This window comes from Bidens hawaiensis, unplaced genomic scaffold (genome assembly GCF_021521415.1).
Source record: "Bidens hawaiensis isolate Kalapana, Puna unplaced genomic scaffold, B.hawaiensis_p1.1 tig00025189_1, whole genome shotgun sequence".
Lineage (NCBI taxonomy): Eukaryota > Viridiplantae > Streptophyta > Magnoliopsida > Asterales > Asteraceae > Bidens > Bidens hawaiensis.
Genome location: NW_027494011.1, coordinates 4,422 through 21,195, shown reverse-complemented (window position 1 = coordinate 21,195; position 16,774 = coordinate 4,422). Strand labels below are relative to the sequence as shown.

The following is a 16,774-nucleotide window of genomic DNA, read 5'->3' as shown; positions in this document are numbered from 1 at the left end:
ACTCAGTGTTGTAAAAATTCCGTCTTTATGGCGATTGATCATTGATTAGACTATATGGTATGGATGCCATTTTGATTCTTGCTTTACAGTGCCACGTTAGCGTCACATCCAGGGACGGCCCTCGGGGGTGGCTTGGTGGTCGACGGCCACAAGCCCGACACCTCGTTAGGCCAGAATTTTTTTTTTTGAAAAAAACTATATGTATTTTTATTAAAAACAATATGTATATATAATGTTTAAACACAATTACATAACCACTAGCTTGGTCTGGTGACAAATAGGTATTACTTACAACCAAGAGGAAGAGGTTGTGGGTTCTAACCTCACTTGAGACATGTTTAATTCTTCTTTTATTCAAAAGTTTTTTACACAACCCAAATTATAACCAACCAAAGCCCATATAAAAATTAAACCGTTTAAACCCAACAAAATACTCCTTTTACTTATGGTCCAAAAATTTTTTTGCCTTCGGCCCAAAAGTTTTTTTGCTTTCTCGAAGCCGGCCCTGGTCACATCATACCCTACTTTATTTCATTTTCTTCTACAATATCATGGAAATTGACACCAATTTACCAATTCATCACTTTCCAAATAAAATAATAATATTTCTACTACTAATAAAATAATAATATTTATATTACTAAAATTAATTTAATATAACTAAAATTAAAAATAAATCACATTTATCAGTTAAACACAATGTCTTTCATAACTGAATTTTAGTGGTTAATGGTTGAAACTAATAACCGGATATAAGCCCAATTCTGAAAAAAAAAGTAGCCCAATTATGTTTAAAAAAAAAAACAAAAAAAAAGGTTTAATCATCATTCCCTTCATAAACGCAGCCATCATCTATTCATCTCCATACCTGTTTATTTGAAAAAAAATAATAACCTAAAATTATATACTGCCCGTCTCTATATTCTTCTTCCTCTATTATTTTTCTAAAAATTTCAACAAAAAACTATTGAATAATTGTGTAAGACTGCAAGGAAGAATCCTAGCGACATTTTGGGGTGGTGAATTTTCCATAAAATTCTCATCGCCGGGCGGCACCAACTAGCCCGGGGCGGTGTTTGCCGCCGGCACCGGTCGCCAGGCCAGCTCCTTAGCGGCAATCCGGCATCAATACCTGATAGCCTTAATCCTGATCAAATGTGGATTAATCCTGGTTGATCCCGATTAGTCCTGATAAATACCGATTAATCGTCAATCTCCACCCAATTGCCAGACTAGCGACTAGCGATTTTTACAAAACCGTATAAGCTGAACCGAACAAAACCGTAATTTACGATTTTCAGTTAAAAGAAAACTCAACCGTTCCATTATTACGACAACAACAACAACAACAGTAATTTTCTCGGTACGTCTATTCCATTTCATCCGGTGAACCCTTACTTAATTCCAGCTTCCGTGAACACTCATTCGAATGCACTACCTACTCATCCAACATCTCACCATCACCCTAGTGAATCCCATCTAATTACATACAACTCTTACTGAACTTCAGATTATTCCCAACCAATGCCTTTATAACTGGCAGTTACGCGACAGTGATTGACACTGATCAAAAAATAGCCTATAGTAAACGAAAGTTCTAATATATATCTCAGGTCTAACGATAAATGAGTGTACCAATACTAAACTGGAACCCTGAAACTAAATGTTTGAGGCATGAATTAAACATGGGCCATTGACTCCTTACCACTCCACCGCACGCTCGTTGTTATGGTTTTCTCCATACGTTTATTCCATTTCATTTCGTTCTGTCACCATATCTTTCCGTTACAATTTCCGTTAAATCAGTTTATATCACATCATATCACACCTCATATATCAACTGGTCCCACCACCATTAGTCAGTTACACCTACACACCAAAGCAGTTAGTCAGTCAGTTAGTTACTAACCGTTTACACGTAACTCGAAACCGAACGCCATGGAAGGTCAAGGATCAACGTCAACACCGGGCGGCAGCTCCGGTGACGATAACAACAACAACAACAGCAATAGCAACAACCACCAGCTCGGTGGCTGTCCCGGTGACGACAACAACAACAGCAACAGCCGCCAGCTCTGCGACAGCGGCGGCGGCGGCAGGAGGCCTGCACGTAAGTCATCTCGCCGGCCACGTAGGACTATCGTTCCGGATCCACGGTTTGTAGTCGCACCGCCGCCTCGTGTCGATTATGAGAGCGCTTACTTTCACTCGTACGCGCACGTTGGAACTCATGAAGACATGATCAAGGTACGTACTCTTATTATTATTATTATTATTATTATTATTATTATTATTATTATTATTATTATTATTATTATTATGTTATTGTTGTGGTTTATTGTAAGTTAGTGTATCTAGAATGTGTAACAATGTGTGTAATAATAATAATGAGTAGAAGTATATGTTCTAGTAAGAGTATCAAAATATTATTGGTGTACAGTGAGTAGAAGTTTTTTCTGTGATTTATCTGCCTGCATTATTGATTTCTTTTATGATTAATCGGTGTTCTTTCTGTTGCTTCACATAGCGGTCAAAGTTCGTGTTTTGGGTTCATAAAATTTCTGCTATGTGGAGGATTTGTGATTTTAGATAACAGCTTGTTGTCACTGAAATCATGATGAATGTATTGGTGCAATTTAGTGTCCTGTAAAAATAAAAAAAATGTATGCATCTAACAGTTAAGGATCCTTGTAACGGCTCTTTATTCTGCCAAGTATAACCTCAACTGTTAGATAATTTGTATTACATGTTCATAGTTTTGTTGTCATTATAATAATGAATGTAATTAGGATGTGTAACCATGTATGCACTATCAAATTATCAATCATAAGTATATGATCTTAGATTCTTGTTTTGTACATGAAGAGATGATCAAGGTACTTCTGCAATTCGTTGTTAATCTTATGCTTTTGGTATCCCTATCTCGTTTCTCGCCACATAGCAGTCAAAGTTCGTGTTTAGGGTTCATAAAATGTTCTGGTAATTGATTTGTGATTTCAGATAACAACTTGTTGGCATTGAAACCATAGTGTCCAGTAAAAAATTATGTTTCTAAAAATTTGTATCACATGTTCATAGTTTTGTTGTCATATACATAATGGGTATATTATCAATAATGAGTAAAATTATATGATCTATTAAGAGTATCAACAAGTTTCTTTGATTAAATTTGGTTATGCATAGCTGTAGACTGTACAATTTCAGGTATGACTTTTCAAGCAATATATAATTTTCTCCAGTGTTTTTGTCATAGTGTTGGTTTCTTGGCACTGAATTTGTAACCATGTGTGTATTAACAAAGATGCATAGAACTATATAGTTTTGGTTCTGCTTCTTGCATTAGGTATGAAGATTTCAGCATGTTGTGACTTGTGACAGTTGCTTGATCAAATCTGGCTATGTATAATTGTAGAGGATATACTTTGAGTTATGACTTTTTAACCAATAAATAATTCTAGATTACACAATTTCTGCATTTTGTACTTGTAGTTGTAGCAGTTTGGCATAATGTTGGATTCTTTACACTGCATTCTGCATGTCTAATTAATTTCATTCTGCAGGATCATGTGAGGACAGAAGCTTACAGGAATGCTATTATACATCATCAGAGTCTTATTGAAGGCAAAGTAAGAAAATACTCAAGTTTTTATAGTTTTAGAGCCTTGATCAGTTTTAATATTGAATTTCTATTAATAGTTTGAAATATTTAATTAAAGAACTTATCAGATTGTAGGATAACATGATGCTCTCTTGTGCTCATGTTACATTGAAGAAAGCACATGCATAATATAATTATTTAACATTTTGGTAAACCATAATATTATGGATGTGAGAGCAGTCTTGACTATTGTTTGCATTTTAACAGTGATATTAAGGTCATTTCAGCTTCTTTTGTTTGCCCATTTTAATATATTATGTTTATTTTAATTGCTTGTATTATAGGTTGTTTTAGATGTTGGCTGTGGTACAGGCATCCTCTCAATATTTTGTGCTCAAGCAGGAGCAAGACGAGTAAGTTTTTTGACGAGTGATTATATTTGAAATGATTAAATTCTTCAGGAGCTTTTATAAATTTTATGGCAAGAAATATTGTAACTTATAAACTTTTTTCTGCATTGACTATATTTTTACCAGGTTTATGCAGTGGATGCCAGTGATATAGCGAATCATGTATGTCTTGCCACTTCTAGCAGTTTGTATCATGCTGTTAATGACGTTTCCATCATATTTTAGTCTTATCTATATTCAAATATTGAAATAGGCAAAGGAAATTGTCAAGGCAAATAATCTCTCTGACATAATCGTTGTTTTACAAGAACGTATGGAGGCACATAAATTGTGATTATAAGTTTTTAAATTATTTTGTCATCCAAATTTTGATATCATATTCTCTTAATGCAGCACGTTCAAATTGATGAAAAGGTTGATGTTATGGTTTCTGAGTGGATGGGTTATATGCTTTTCTATGAGGTGATTGTTTATTTATTATTCATTTCCCAAGTTATTAATCATATTTTTTATCTATTATTTCTTTTATACTTTCCATTTTTTGTATTGTAGAGCATGCTTAGGAGTGTTATTGTTGCCAGAGACCGCTGGTTAAAACCTGGCGGCCTTATTCTTCCTTCAAATGCAATTGTATAGTTCACCTAATTTCTACATTATTGTCAACATTTATAGCTTTTAAACAATATGATTAAGCTGATCTTTTATAAATTTTAATACTTTTTACTTGCATTTCTGCAGCTATACATGGCCCCTGTTACAAATCCCTATCGATATGCAGAAAGTGTTGATTTCTGGCGGAATGTCTATGGGATTGACAGTGAGTTAAAAAGATAAATCTGAGTTTAACTTACCAACCTCATGTATGTGTAATATTAATAATTTCATATATATTGCAGTGTCTCCAATAATGCAAGTAGCAAAACGTTGTGCGTTCGAGGTGCCATCTGTAGAGACAATCAGTGGAGAAAATGTTCTTACATGGCCTCATTTGGTACCTATTTTCAATTCTAGAAACTAATATTATTTTCATATATTATAAATTTTGATTTTGGTGGAACCAGGTAAAGCATGTGGATTGTTATACAGTCACAGAAAAAGAAGCAGAATCAGTGACATCAAACTTTAAGTTTCAATCTATGATTGGAGGTAAAGTCCTTTGTTTATATTGTGATAACTTAATTTGGCAGTTGTTTGAATATTAATATTATTTTATTTCAGCTCCTTTCCATGGGTTTGCATTTCGGTTTGATGTTAAGTTTGGTGGACCCGAGCGCTTATAACTGTTGAGGAGTCAGCCGAAACAAAGCCTTCTGGTAGTTATCGGAGGAAACAAGCCAATCCTGATGATGTACTTGTACTTTCTACTGCACCCGAGGATCCTCCTACGCATTGGCAACAGGTGTATGCGACAAATCGGCCCATTCATAAGTAAACGGGCCAAAATGGCCACTTGGTTTATTCACTGTTTTTTGTACTGATTACTAATTTTTTTTTTAAATTTTGACAGACGATGGTGTACTCCTATGATCCGATAGATGTGGAGCAGGATCATGTTATTGACAGCGGTGTTACAATAACACAATGCTTAGATAACTTTCGGTGCATTAATATTCATCTTGAATACAAGTGAGTTACTCATTCTAAATAGTTTATAGAACCTTATTCTTTGCTAATATAACCGATAATACTTGTTTCGACATTTTCTGTTGCAGTGTGGATGGTCGTTCGTTTGTAAAGGAATCTGTGTTGCGGTGAGCATGTTAGAATCGACATTTTTGTCTGACTTTTGACAATGAAGAATAGTCTGTGCTTGTAGGTAAGTAGAAATGTGGTGAGTATTAACATTTTGTAACGGATTAATCGGTAGATAAAGATTTTGTTGTTTGTAAAACATAAAAGGAGACTCGCTGTCACTTTGGGCGGCCGGATGTAAAGTTCAACACTTCAACTGATCATTCTGTTTCTGGGCCAGTAACTTTTCTTATGAAATCAAATCGATGTCTTTCTTATGAGTCAAACAAAGGAACAAAAGTATTAGTCTCGACCGGGAGAAGTGGTGTCAGTTTCATTTCGCTAATTTCTTTTTATAATCTTTGTTGTTTAGCTTTTCCCTTTTTCAGGCTACCTGCCTTTTGTAATTGGTTACTCTTTGGTTTTTTTTAATATATATGGCTTTTTAAAAAATAAAAATAAAATAAAAAATATATATATAGTTATCAATACATTTTTGTAATTATTTATTAAATTACACAATGTTTTTTTTTTCTTTTTATATTTTTTCAAATTTACCTATATTAAGGCGGGAACTCCAACTGCACACACACACTCACTTGTTTTAAATAAAGCCTGAACATATTCATGCTCATAATAATAATAATAATAATAATAATAATATCATCTTCTTCTTCAACCAACACATTCTGCATATAATCACACACACTCAATCACTGCAAACAACCAACACATATACATTCAATTCAATTCAATTCATTCTCTCTTCATTCCACCACACACACACACCAGTTCTTGACTCAAGATCTTCACAATTTTACGGTAACGCTTCGATCAAACCCTAATTACTTCGTTTATTATGATCTGTAATGCATAACTTATATTATTTGATCGGTTATTAAGTCTTGTTTCTGTTAATTTCAAGTAATTTGTGGTTAGAATGTTTGGAATTGAATGTAATTACTAATTAGGGTTTATGATCACGGATAATTAGGGTTTCACTGCTTCAAACTCTAAATTAGCAAAAGAATTGATACAAGAAACGATTCAACTCATAAATTAGAGATTAACCAATGGTTAACCAGTTCGGTTAGATAAATTTATTAGCCTTATTAACATTACTTGTATAGACTTTTTATGTTCGGTTAACTGGTTTCGGTTTTTAATCGGTTACTAACTGGTTTCTACTGTACCGGCTAATACTGGTTTCTGTTTAGTTAACCGATTTTTGTCAAGCGGTCAACCAGTTCGCTTCGGTTATTAACCTGTTAACCAGTAATAAGCTATTGAATTTAACCTTAACTTATTAAAATTTGCCTTATTGACATTAACTGCATTGGCTTATAATTGGTTAACCCGTTACAAATCGGTTCCTGTCTCAAAAGTCCAAACTGGATCCTAGAAACTGGTTTGAATCGGTTACTAACCGATTTCTACTGTAGCGGTTAATACTGGTTTCTGTTTGGTTAACCGGTTATTGGTCAAACGGTCAACTGGTTCGGTTCGGTTATTAACCTGTTAACCAGTAATAAGCTATTGAATTTAACCTTAACTTATTAAAATTAGCCTTATTAGCATTAACCGTATTGACTTATAATCGGTTAACCTGTTACAAATAGGTTCCTGTCTCAAAAGTCCAAACCAGATCCTAAAATTGGGTTTCAGTCAGCTACTAACCGGTTTCTACTGTACCGGTTGAATAATTGGTTTCGGTTTCCTGTCTTGGTTCGGTTAACTGGTTAAGATTTGCATCTCTATATTGGACTATATCTTTGACAAGGCAACATAATAATGAATAATGTAATAATGAACTTGTCTTTTGATGCAGTAAATTTGATTAAACTGTTTGTATAATGGAGAATAACGGATTGAATATTAACCGGCCACTTCTGTCGGTGAGGCGATTCTCGTCGATCTCATCCTCCCGGAAGATTGAAAACAGAAAGAATGAAAGTCAGATTCCGGTTAGATCTCCGATAGAATCTTGTAAAAGTGGATCAACATCAAAGACTAAGGTGAAGTCAGGAAGTGTTCCTTTCGGGTGGGAACACAGTCCAGGAAGGCCCAAGAGTGAAAACAATAAGCAGATTCAGATCGTTGGAAGCCCGAAGGTTCCTGCAGCGAGGTTGTTTAAGCGTAGGAATAAGATAAGTAAACCAGAATGTTCAAAATCAACCAAGAAACAAAGTTCTGGTTCTCCGAATGATGCTGAAGAAGATAATAATGATAGTGGTGAAGCGTATATAGATGCACTTGATACGCCTTCATCAGGCGGAACATCGTTCAATAATTGTAGTTCAAGTGGTTTAGGTGGAACTGGGTCGGATGTGAAGCCGTCTGGGCTCATTCGGGCCGACCTGAAAGTGAAGGATTTCATGTTGAGTCGGTTTCTTCCTGCTGCAAGAGCAATGGCTTCTGATGCACCTCAACTTACTCCCAAGAAAATAGCTGTTAAAGAGAAGAAATCAGTGAATATGGATAATAATCATAATGGTGAAGAAGATGATTATGACAGTGATTATGAGTACCGTGAACATGGACCTAAATCATCTAAGTTTTGTGGATTAATTCCACGTTTTCGCTCTGCTAATGGAGCGTGTATTAAGGCCAAATTACCGATTTTTTCTGCATGTAGAACTCAAGCAAGCTGTTCTTCGAGTTGTTCTTTCAGAGAAACTGTTAGTGAGGTATCTTAGAATCTTTTCTTACATAATCGGTTATTTAACTATTAATTTAACTAATAGATACTAATCAAATGTTTTTAATCTATTTATCTTAGCCTGCAAGGAGTGGTGAATATAAGCATAGATCATGGAGTAATGTTTTGAAGATAGAATCCAGTGAACCTGCAAACTTAGAAGGATCAAAGCTCTACAACCGTCTGCAAGGACCGTTGATTTCAGTTGATCACAGCGGGTCGATTCAATCTACTGTTTCTGAACAGAGTGATTCAAGCTCAAAGAAAAAGGGTACAAGCTTTAGAGAACTACTAGCTGATAAGAAGAAGATAAGTGAAATTACAGAAACAGACAGTCAAGATTCTATATTTGAGAAGACACTTTATGTCGATACTGTTTATGTAGCCGAATCTCCAAAAGAAAACTCAATGCCATCGTGTACAAAACCTCAATCCAGCTTCAGTGAACCTTTGGAGTCTGATGAATCAAAACATGATATGAAAACCAGTAAGTGCAAAGGTTTTGATTATGAATCAGAATGGTTTGATGATGATGTTAAAGGTAACCTGAAACTGAAAGGTTATGAAACTAAGTCTTTCGAGAACCCTGCTCCACCGCCACTGCCAAAAAAACCATCAGACTCATGGTTGTGTCGCACACTGCCTTCTGTGTCTTCAAAAAAGGCGAATACTTTGTGGATCCCGATATAACCGTCTTTCGATACGGTTGCTAATGACCCAATAACCGAGGAAAACGACCAATTACCAAGTCCTCAAGAACAGATGAATCCTGTGCCAGAGAGTTAAAGTTGTGTTTTTTTTAGCGTGCATACCATTTTTTAACCTTTTGAAAGTAAAAGGTGAAGAAATAAAGAAAAATGTACATTGTAGAGTTTGTTTCTAAACAAATGTGAGTTCTTGACATGTTATGTTGTTTTGTTCGTAAATCGTTTGTAAGCAAAGATATATAGTGATTTTATAGCTTTTATGTCTTTGTCCAGTTACATGTTTAGTTTAAAAAATCAGTAGATGTGACCCATTTGCTGGTAAATATTGCGATCAATATACAGACTACAATATATAGCCTTTGTAAGCAATACTAATATGGCCATAAATATAAAAATGCATCCAGCAGGTTCACTCTGTTGTACTACAAATATAGCTGTTGTGATTATAGTATCATTGCTAGAGCCTAGAAGATATAACAATTAAGTGTGACGTGCTGTTGCAAAACCGCCTACCCGCTATCTCATTAAATCATTAATGCATAAGTATTTTGAAAATATTGAACAATTCTCGTATATGGCTCTTGCATTCACCTAGCGCAGACTTAAGTGTTTTGAAGCGTCTTACACCTTTTAAAACCAAGACTGTGGTAAACAAACCTAGACATACCATAGCCCAACCATGCTGAAACATTGTAAAACGACCCGCCATAGTTTTTTTTTTTTTAATAATTATAATTACCGCTTTTTAATAAGCTAGTTCAAGTGCATTTTTGTCTTACAAAAGGGCGTTTTCGTCTTTTTTTTTAACGGAATTTGGTATAAACAAAACCAGATTCTTGATTTACCATTTGACAATCTTAAAAATTCCGGCAATCATATTGTTTATTTCGCATTGAATATCATAATAGCAACATACTCGATCGAGCTGCTCTTCACCCAAAATAGCTCCTTTGTGGTCAAGGGCTAACATAATAATCATGTGCTGGTGTAACTCTTTTTATTTACATCTTGTCATATTGTTTTAATGTTTTATTATACCGTAAGAATATGAAAACTTTTATCACAACTTGATCCATGATGAAACTAACAATGATGGCTCATTTGGTAAATTTTGCTATATCACTTCCATCATGATCCACATACACACACTTATACGACTATATCACACAACAATGCAACATAGATACTTATGATCTAACAAAAGTTGTTTGTAATGATGGTTAAATAGAGTGGTGATTAAGAAAAGGAGATTCTTGGAGTAGTGAAATGGAAAACAATAACTTACTTTTGTGAACAATAAGGAACTACTTTCAACCAATCTGATATAAGGAGATTCTTGGAGTAGTGAAATGGAAAACAATAACTTACTTTTGTGAACAATAAGGAACACTTGAACCAAATATCACACATGAACAATGGTCGAGTAAGATAGAAAGTTTGAACTTTGTATACGAAATTAGTCAATTACAAATAATGTAAATAAACCAACATTAGATTTGCATGAGACAAAATTGATTGATTAACGAATCGTCGTTAACTGTGTTTGCTCGTTTCAATTTTATCCGCTATGCTAAAAGTCATTTTTTAAAATATGGGTCGTAAAAAATATCAAAAATCTCTTGGATTTAAACCAGTTGCCGGTTTAAACCGGTATTTTTTTAAAAAACCGACGGTACGATGTTCTAGCAAACCGCCCAAAAATACCGGGTTCTAAATACCGGTTGTCTTATGAAAATCTGATATAACCGGTTCAACCGGCGGTATGTACCGGCTTTTAAAACATTGGTTTTTTGGGTTTAGACGTAAAATTGAAAAAAAATGTTTTCTACACAGTGTATCATCAAAATTCATTGTGCTCATAAAGAACTATCATTAAAATTCAAACATCTTTGACGATTTGATATGATAATGCTCAAAAGTCTCAAAAATTAATATTTCAAAATACTAATAACTCCAAACCAAAACGCATCTATAAGAAATAGACAATAAATGTTCGGATTGTTCAGTCGGGTCGGGTTGTTTGGTTTTTTTGTTGAAAAAAGCTGACCGGACCAATTTAAGGTTTGGGTTGTCGGGTTCGAGTATTCTCTATTTCGGGTTCAAGTGACTTTAGATTCGGGTCAGGTTTTGGGTTTTGGATAAAAATATCCGCCTAGGCGTACCTAGTGCCTTGGCTCGTAGCCGCATATAGGTGGGACATGTCATAGCACGTATCCTATTGCATGTGGGACATACCTAAACATGGAGTGTGTTGGAATTATGGTTTAAGGTTCATTTTTAACTTACTTTTATATTCTTAACAGCTCATTATCATAACAATATATTCTAGTTGAAGTCAAACATCAAAATTTTTCAATAGAAAAGAATAAATCTGTTTATTATTTATATTTTAGTTGTATGATATTTTAATGGCATTTGATAATTCTAATTCTTCTTTGAAAAAGTTGGAAATTACTTGATTTGTATTCAATTGAAAGATGGAAGAGAACACAACCCTTTATTACAGAACCAACGTTTGACTTCTTTTTCAGAAATGATAATTTATATTCATTTATTTTTTAATTTTATATCCACCAACTATTTTTCTATGAGCATCAAGTTTCATTTGGTTATGGTTAAATGAAAAGTGAAGTGAAAGTTTGTATGGCATATTTAATGTGTATTGATATAAAGCAGTCTTGTTTTCATAGATTTATGCATTACTTGAGAAATATACCTCATTTGGACAACCCAAATACTTGTGTTGAAGCTTGAGATCTTTAAATGTGAAGATATTTGTGGTCATATGATTTTTGTATAACACATAAATTTTATTTTATGTAGTTGTAATGGAGCAGCTTCAACACTTTAGTCATGAGCATTTGTTACACCTGGTCCAATTGCAGCCTGACCATGACAACGAAAACTCTGACAAGGAAGATGAAGATGAAGATGAATATAAAGATGATAGCGTGGTGGAAGGACCCCATGTTGTCAAGTGCGAGATGTGTGAGGAAGAGATCTATTCATTTCATATATGTTACTACTCCTGCAAAGAGTGTGACTATTCCCTACACAAATTCTGTGCGCAACTTCCTGAAACCCAACAAAACCACCCATTACATCCTGACCACGATCTTACCTTGGTGAGATATACCGAGTACGATGTAAAATGGAAGTGTGCTATATGCCAACTTGAGAGAGAAAAAGAGTTATACAGGTACTACTGTTCCATATGTAAATTCTATATGGACATAATCTGTGCTACTATGTCCGAACAAAAGATGGAGCACCCAAGTCACCCTCACCAACTACAACGCTATTCGAGTAGGATGACATTAGGTTGTTGTAACGCTTGTGGTAATGAACATAGTGGAACCTTCTACCATTGTATCACTTGTTTTGGTTTCAGGATCCACTTGGACTGTGCTTTGCTTCCATCCAAATTACTTATCCAACAGTCTACAAATGGAAGTTTTAGTCATTCTCATTTACTTGCCATTGCCTATTCCTTTCCTTTTATTGAAAAGATAGCCAGATTCTTTCCCAAATGCAGAGTTTGTGAGAAATATTTCGATCCTCACCTAGAATATGAAGGTTCTTACTTGTGGCATTACAGATGCGAAAAATGCCGATATTACGTCCATGTTGATTGTGCGACTTCAAGGAAAGAGGCATTTATGACTTCTATCTTGATGCCTGCGGGTGAGAAATTATGCTTTTCTTTTTAATACTAGATATCGCGCTTGTCAATTTAAGTTTAACTTTTAATATGTGATTCACTAATTAGGTTGGGGCAAAACTCACAAAAATTTCAAAGACGAGGATCATCCTAATCTAATTCGCTGTCCATTTCCTGATGAGAGTGTCAACCTTCTAATGCACCATTTGATCAACAAAGGTGAATTAGTTATTAAAAGGAAGATTGATGGTGAAATGTTTTGTCATCCACACCCGCTGATTCTTTTTGACACGCTCCTTAATGTGCCAGTTCCTCTTCATGATCCCATGAAAAGTGTGGAACTACTATGTAATGGATGCGTGAGACCAATCACCGACGTGCCGTTTTACAAGTGTTCCCAACATCATTGTGATTTTGTTCTTCATGAGTGGTGCACTAGGCTACCCTCTCAAATACAAGACTATCACGGCCATCCAGAGCATACACTTGTTCTACTACCAAAGATCCCAGGAGAGTTTTTGGGTGTGTTTACATGTGAAATTTGTCTTTTAGATTGCAACGGTTTCGCATATGGATGCAAGCATTGCGCATATTACGTGGATATAAATTGTGGCTTCATACCTGATGTAATCACACATGACGCTCACCCTAATCATCTCCTCCTAAGATTTAAAGCTTCACCAGACCCAAATTTTTGTAAGGCATGTTCGCGGTGGATAGATACTACGGGATTCCATTGTCCCACTTGTGATTTCTATCTGCATACGAAATGTGCTTTGTTATTACCTCGAACGATTAGGCACAAGTACGATAAACATGCACTCAATCTGAGATACTATCCAGCTGAGAACCATAGTGGCGAATACTTTTGTGAGATTTGTGAGAAAGAATTAAACCCGAACCGGTGGTTCTATCATTGCAGCATGTGTGCGTCGTCTATGCACACTGAATGCGCCCCTGTAAAACATCAATGTGAGCGCTCTGCATATTTCTGGTTAGAGAGATCTATCTTTGGATATTTCAATGTTAAGTTTGGAGGAAGATATAAGACCGAAGAACACCCGCACCCTGTCACCTTTGTACAAGGGACGAATTATGATGGGCAATGCAATGTTTGTGATAGAGAATTACAAGATATGATCATTGGTGTGCGAGAAACGCTACTGTCATCCATGAGGCTTAATTAGTTCCTCCTGCCTTTACCTTAATTTGTTCACGTGTCACGTGTAGCAGGTTAAATGTGTTGACCAAAATAGTTGTGGAACATGGGAAGATGGATATGTCGTGAAGATCGTGGGATGTTTGCAGATTTTATGTTTATGCATTAGTTTTTGACGTTTGTTACATGTTTCCTCTTTCTTGGTTAGCACTATCTTATTAATTTTATATTGTTATAATACAAATTTATACTATTATCTATTATCTAATAGATATAATTAAGAAGTTTGGTGACGCTAAGTCATCATTGTGTCATTTGGCGACACCTTATTGATTTATTTATTTTGTTGTTTGTTTTTTAGTTTCAGTATCTTAACGAACATAAAGGAAGCTGACCGGATGCTAATTGTGTTTTTTTATTTTTAATTTAAGTGCTGTAGCAAACGTGACGGATTTCCGGCCAAATTCGCGTAAACTCAACGCCTCAATGCAAGGTCCGAAAACGTTCAAGTTTTACCAATGCCGTCTGACGCCATTCCAATGATCTACCTCAATTTTATGTCTTTTTTGGCTCCGGTACCATAACCGAAACCCACCGAATTCGTGTTGAGTTACCACCTAAATGCCCGGGACCAACGACGCTTGGGTTTTACTAGTCCGATCTTACCGACCAAATAATCGTCAATTTAAATATTTTATTTTTTTAATATGTTATTTGAATAACTTATTTTTTGGATTTTATTCCTTAAGTTTTACCAACAATGTCACTACCATAACGAACATAACAACACTGGCCGAATTCACGTCAAATAGTCGTTGTATCGCTCAACTTTTCCCTGGTTACAATGCTGGTGTTTTACGTGCTGCCCTGCGCAACGCGCGGGATACAACATTAGTTTAGTATAAATTACAAGTTTGGTGCTGCATTAGTTACGATTGGGCCGAGTGATGAAATGCTATTGGTTCATGCCATTTTTTTCTTTTTGTTTTCCGTTTCAATATCATAACAAATGTAATGGATACCCACCGAATTTGGGTCGACACTCCATCTAGGACCGACAACACTCGGCTTTTACCAACCGCACGGGTTTACCAACCCTTTTGTTATCGCTTGGTTTTTACCAATCGCACGTGTTTATCGAGCCTTTTGTTTTAGTTCCAGTACCGTAATGAAGGTAACCGAAACTGACCGAATTTGCGTTCACTCACCGCCTCAACATCGGGTTTTACCAACATCCCGTTTTACTGACACATCATCGCAACGCCCGGGTTTTACTAACCTTTTTGCTATAGTTTCGGTATCGTAACAAATAAGAGTTTTGCTGCCGCAAGGGCCCATTGGGCCACTTGGCGGCACCTTATTGGTGCTAGACGTGTGTGTTTCTAATTTATACTAAACTAATGTTGTATTACAATGAGTTTTATGTAATAGATTAAATTAGTTTGGCATTTTATGTCAATATTTAAAACTAAAAAGAAAAGTAACATAATATTTTATAACTAAAATGAAAGAGTTTTATATGAATTTGTATGTTGTGTTGCAAAATGTAAAATGTAAAACGGGTCATGTTCGGGTTCACGTGTATTTCATGATTTTCGGGTTTGGGTCGTGTTCAGGTTCAGGTTCATATCAAATTTTCAGGCTTGTGTCGGGTTGGATCTGCAAACCCGCGAACACGACCCGTTTAGCCACCCTAGATCGTATAGAGTTGTTAAAAATGACCGCTAATTGTGTGTGGGAATCCATGTTAGTCATTGGTTGCATAATGACTGTTGTTGTTAGGATAAAACGGGTCAAAACCACGTTGAAATTTATACAGCCACCACTTTAGCAAGAACCAACTACTAATCAGATCATTTTGAAACTACATATTGGTGAACCAAGGACTCATTTTGAAGTGGACTCAGGCAGAAAGATTTTATTATAAAGTAAAAAATGAAAATGCACCTTCACATGTGGTCCTTTAAAAATCCAGTATGTTGCTAGACCTGTTGTTTCTCCCAAAATTGTAATATTACTAGTAAAACTCACCCGCACGTTGCGGCGGGAATTCCGTGTGTTATTGACGTCGTGCATATATATACTTGTTTTCTACTTTCCACCGTCATTTGACACGCCTTTAAATAGAATAACAAACATGAAGCAGTATTAATAAGCAAAAGGGTTTTAAAAAAAATTCAGAAATCTAAAAGATTTCACTACAAATTAATCAACTCCCTTGTGCAAACCCAAATGTGGATACCTGCTAGATATAATATTCATCATAATCATTAGTTGTCTCCACCTGCAAACATCAAAACCAACTCACTTTCTATTCAAACAGAACCATTTTTATGATGGAAACAACGAAGCAGGTTATAAGTACCTTGACATATAAACTATCCATACCTAGTTATGTCCTCTATACCTCCTGATAACCCAAGAATGATCAATTTTGTAATACCTAAAGCAATTTTATGTTTCGACAATTTAATTTAATGATAATGAACTTTGCAAACCCGAGAACACGTTAATAACCTACCATATAATAGCCGCTATTGCCAAACTAATATTTACTCATGGTTGTCAACTGCAATACCTCTTCCAATCAGCATTGTTTTGATCTCAATCCATGTTTTGACTACAATTGCTATTGGAAAGTTTTATCCAACCATGTAAATAATAATTTTCTAATTTATGTGCATTTTAAAAAGTTGTTTAAACAATGGTAGCAGTATTGTTTTGATCATAAAACAATTTCAAAACTGAGTTTGTAAAGTAAAGAGTTTGGCTTTAAAAAGTCAACCATTCTAATTGGAGAGTTACTGCCC

General features: G+C 35.3%; 2 protein-coding genes and 1 pseudogene across 2 annotated transcripts; all 3 read left to right on the top strand.

The window, feature by feature from the left end:
• The first annotated feature begins 1,938 nt into the window (after positions 1-1,938).
• LOC143571079 (putative protein arginine N-methyltransferase 6) lies at positions 1,939-5,763 on the top strand (annotated as a pseudogene).
• Positions 5,764-7,546: 1,783 nt separating this feature from the next.
• LOC143571078 (uncharacterized) lies at positions 7,547-9,127 on the top strand. Its single transcript, XM_077056594.1, has 2 exons — positions 7,547-8,426; positions 8,519-9,127. Exons 1-2 carry the CDS (start codon positions 7,593-7,595, stop codon positions 9,125-9,127), a joined length of 1,443 nt encoding a protein of 480 aa, XP_076912709.1. The 5' UTR covers positions 7,547-7,592.
• A 2,845-nt stretch (positions 9,128-11,972) lies between these two features.
• On the top strand, positions 11,973-13,992 carry LOC143571077 (uncharacterized). The gene is made up of 3 exons (XM_077056593.1): positions 11,973-12,343; positions 12,743-12,828; positions 12,914-13,992. The coding sequence occupies exons 1-3, from the start codon at positions 11,973-11,975 to the stop codon at positions 13,990-13,992; spliced, it is 1,536 nt and encodes a 511-aa protein (XP_076912708.1).
• Positions 13,993-16,774: the final 2,782 nt, after the last annotated feature.

Bases quoted from the DNA above. Each gene is read 5' to 3' on its own strand.
- LOC143571078 (XM_077056594.1), top strand. From the start codon at position 7,593: ATGGAGAATAACGGATTGAATATTAACCGGCCACTTCTGTCGGTGAGG. The intron at 8,427-8,518 runs GTATCTTAGAAT...TATTTATCTTAG, and splicing joins TCAGAGAAACTGTTAGTGAG to CCTGCAAGGAGTGGTGAATA.
- LOC143571077 (XM_077056593.1), top strand. From the start codon at position 11,973: ATGGAGCAGCTTCAACACTTTAGTCATGAGCATTTGTTACACCTGGTC. The intron at 12,344-12,742 runs GTACTACTGTTC...GTGGCATTACAG, and splicing joins AGAGAAAAAGAGTTATACAG to ATGCGAAAAATGCCGATATT. The intron at 12,829-12,913 runs GTGAGAAATTAT...TTCACTAATTAG, and splicing joins TTCTATCTTGATGCCTGCGG to GTTGGGGCAAAACTCACAAA.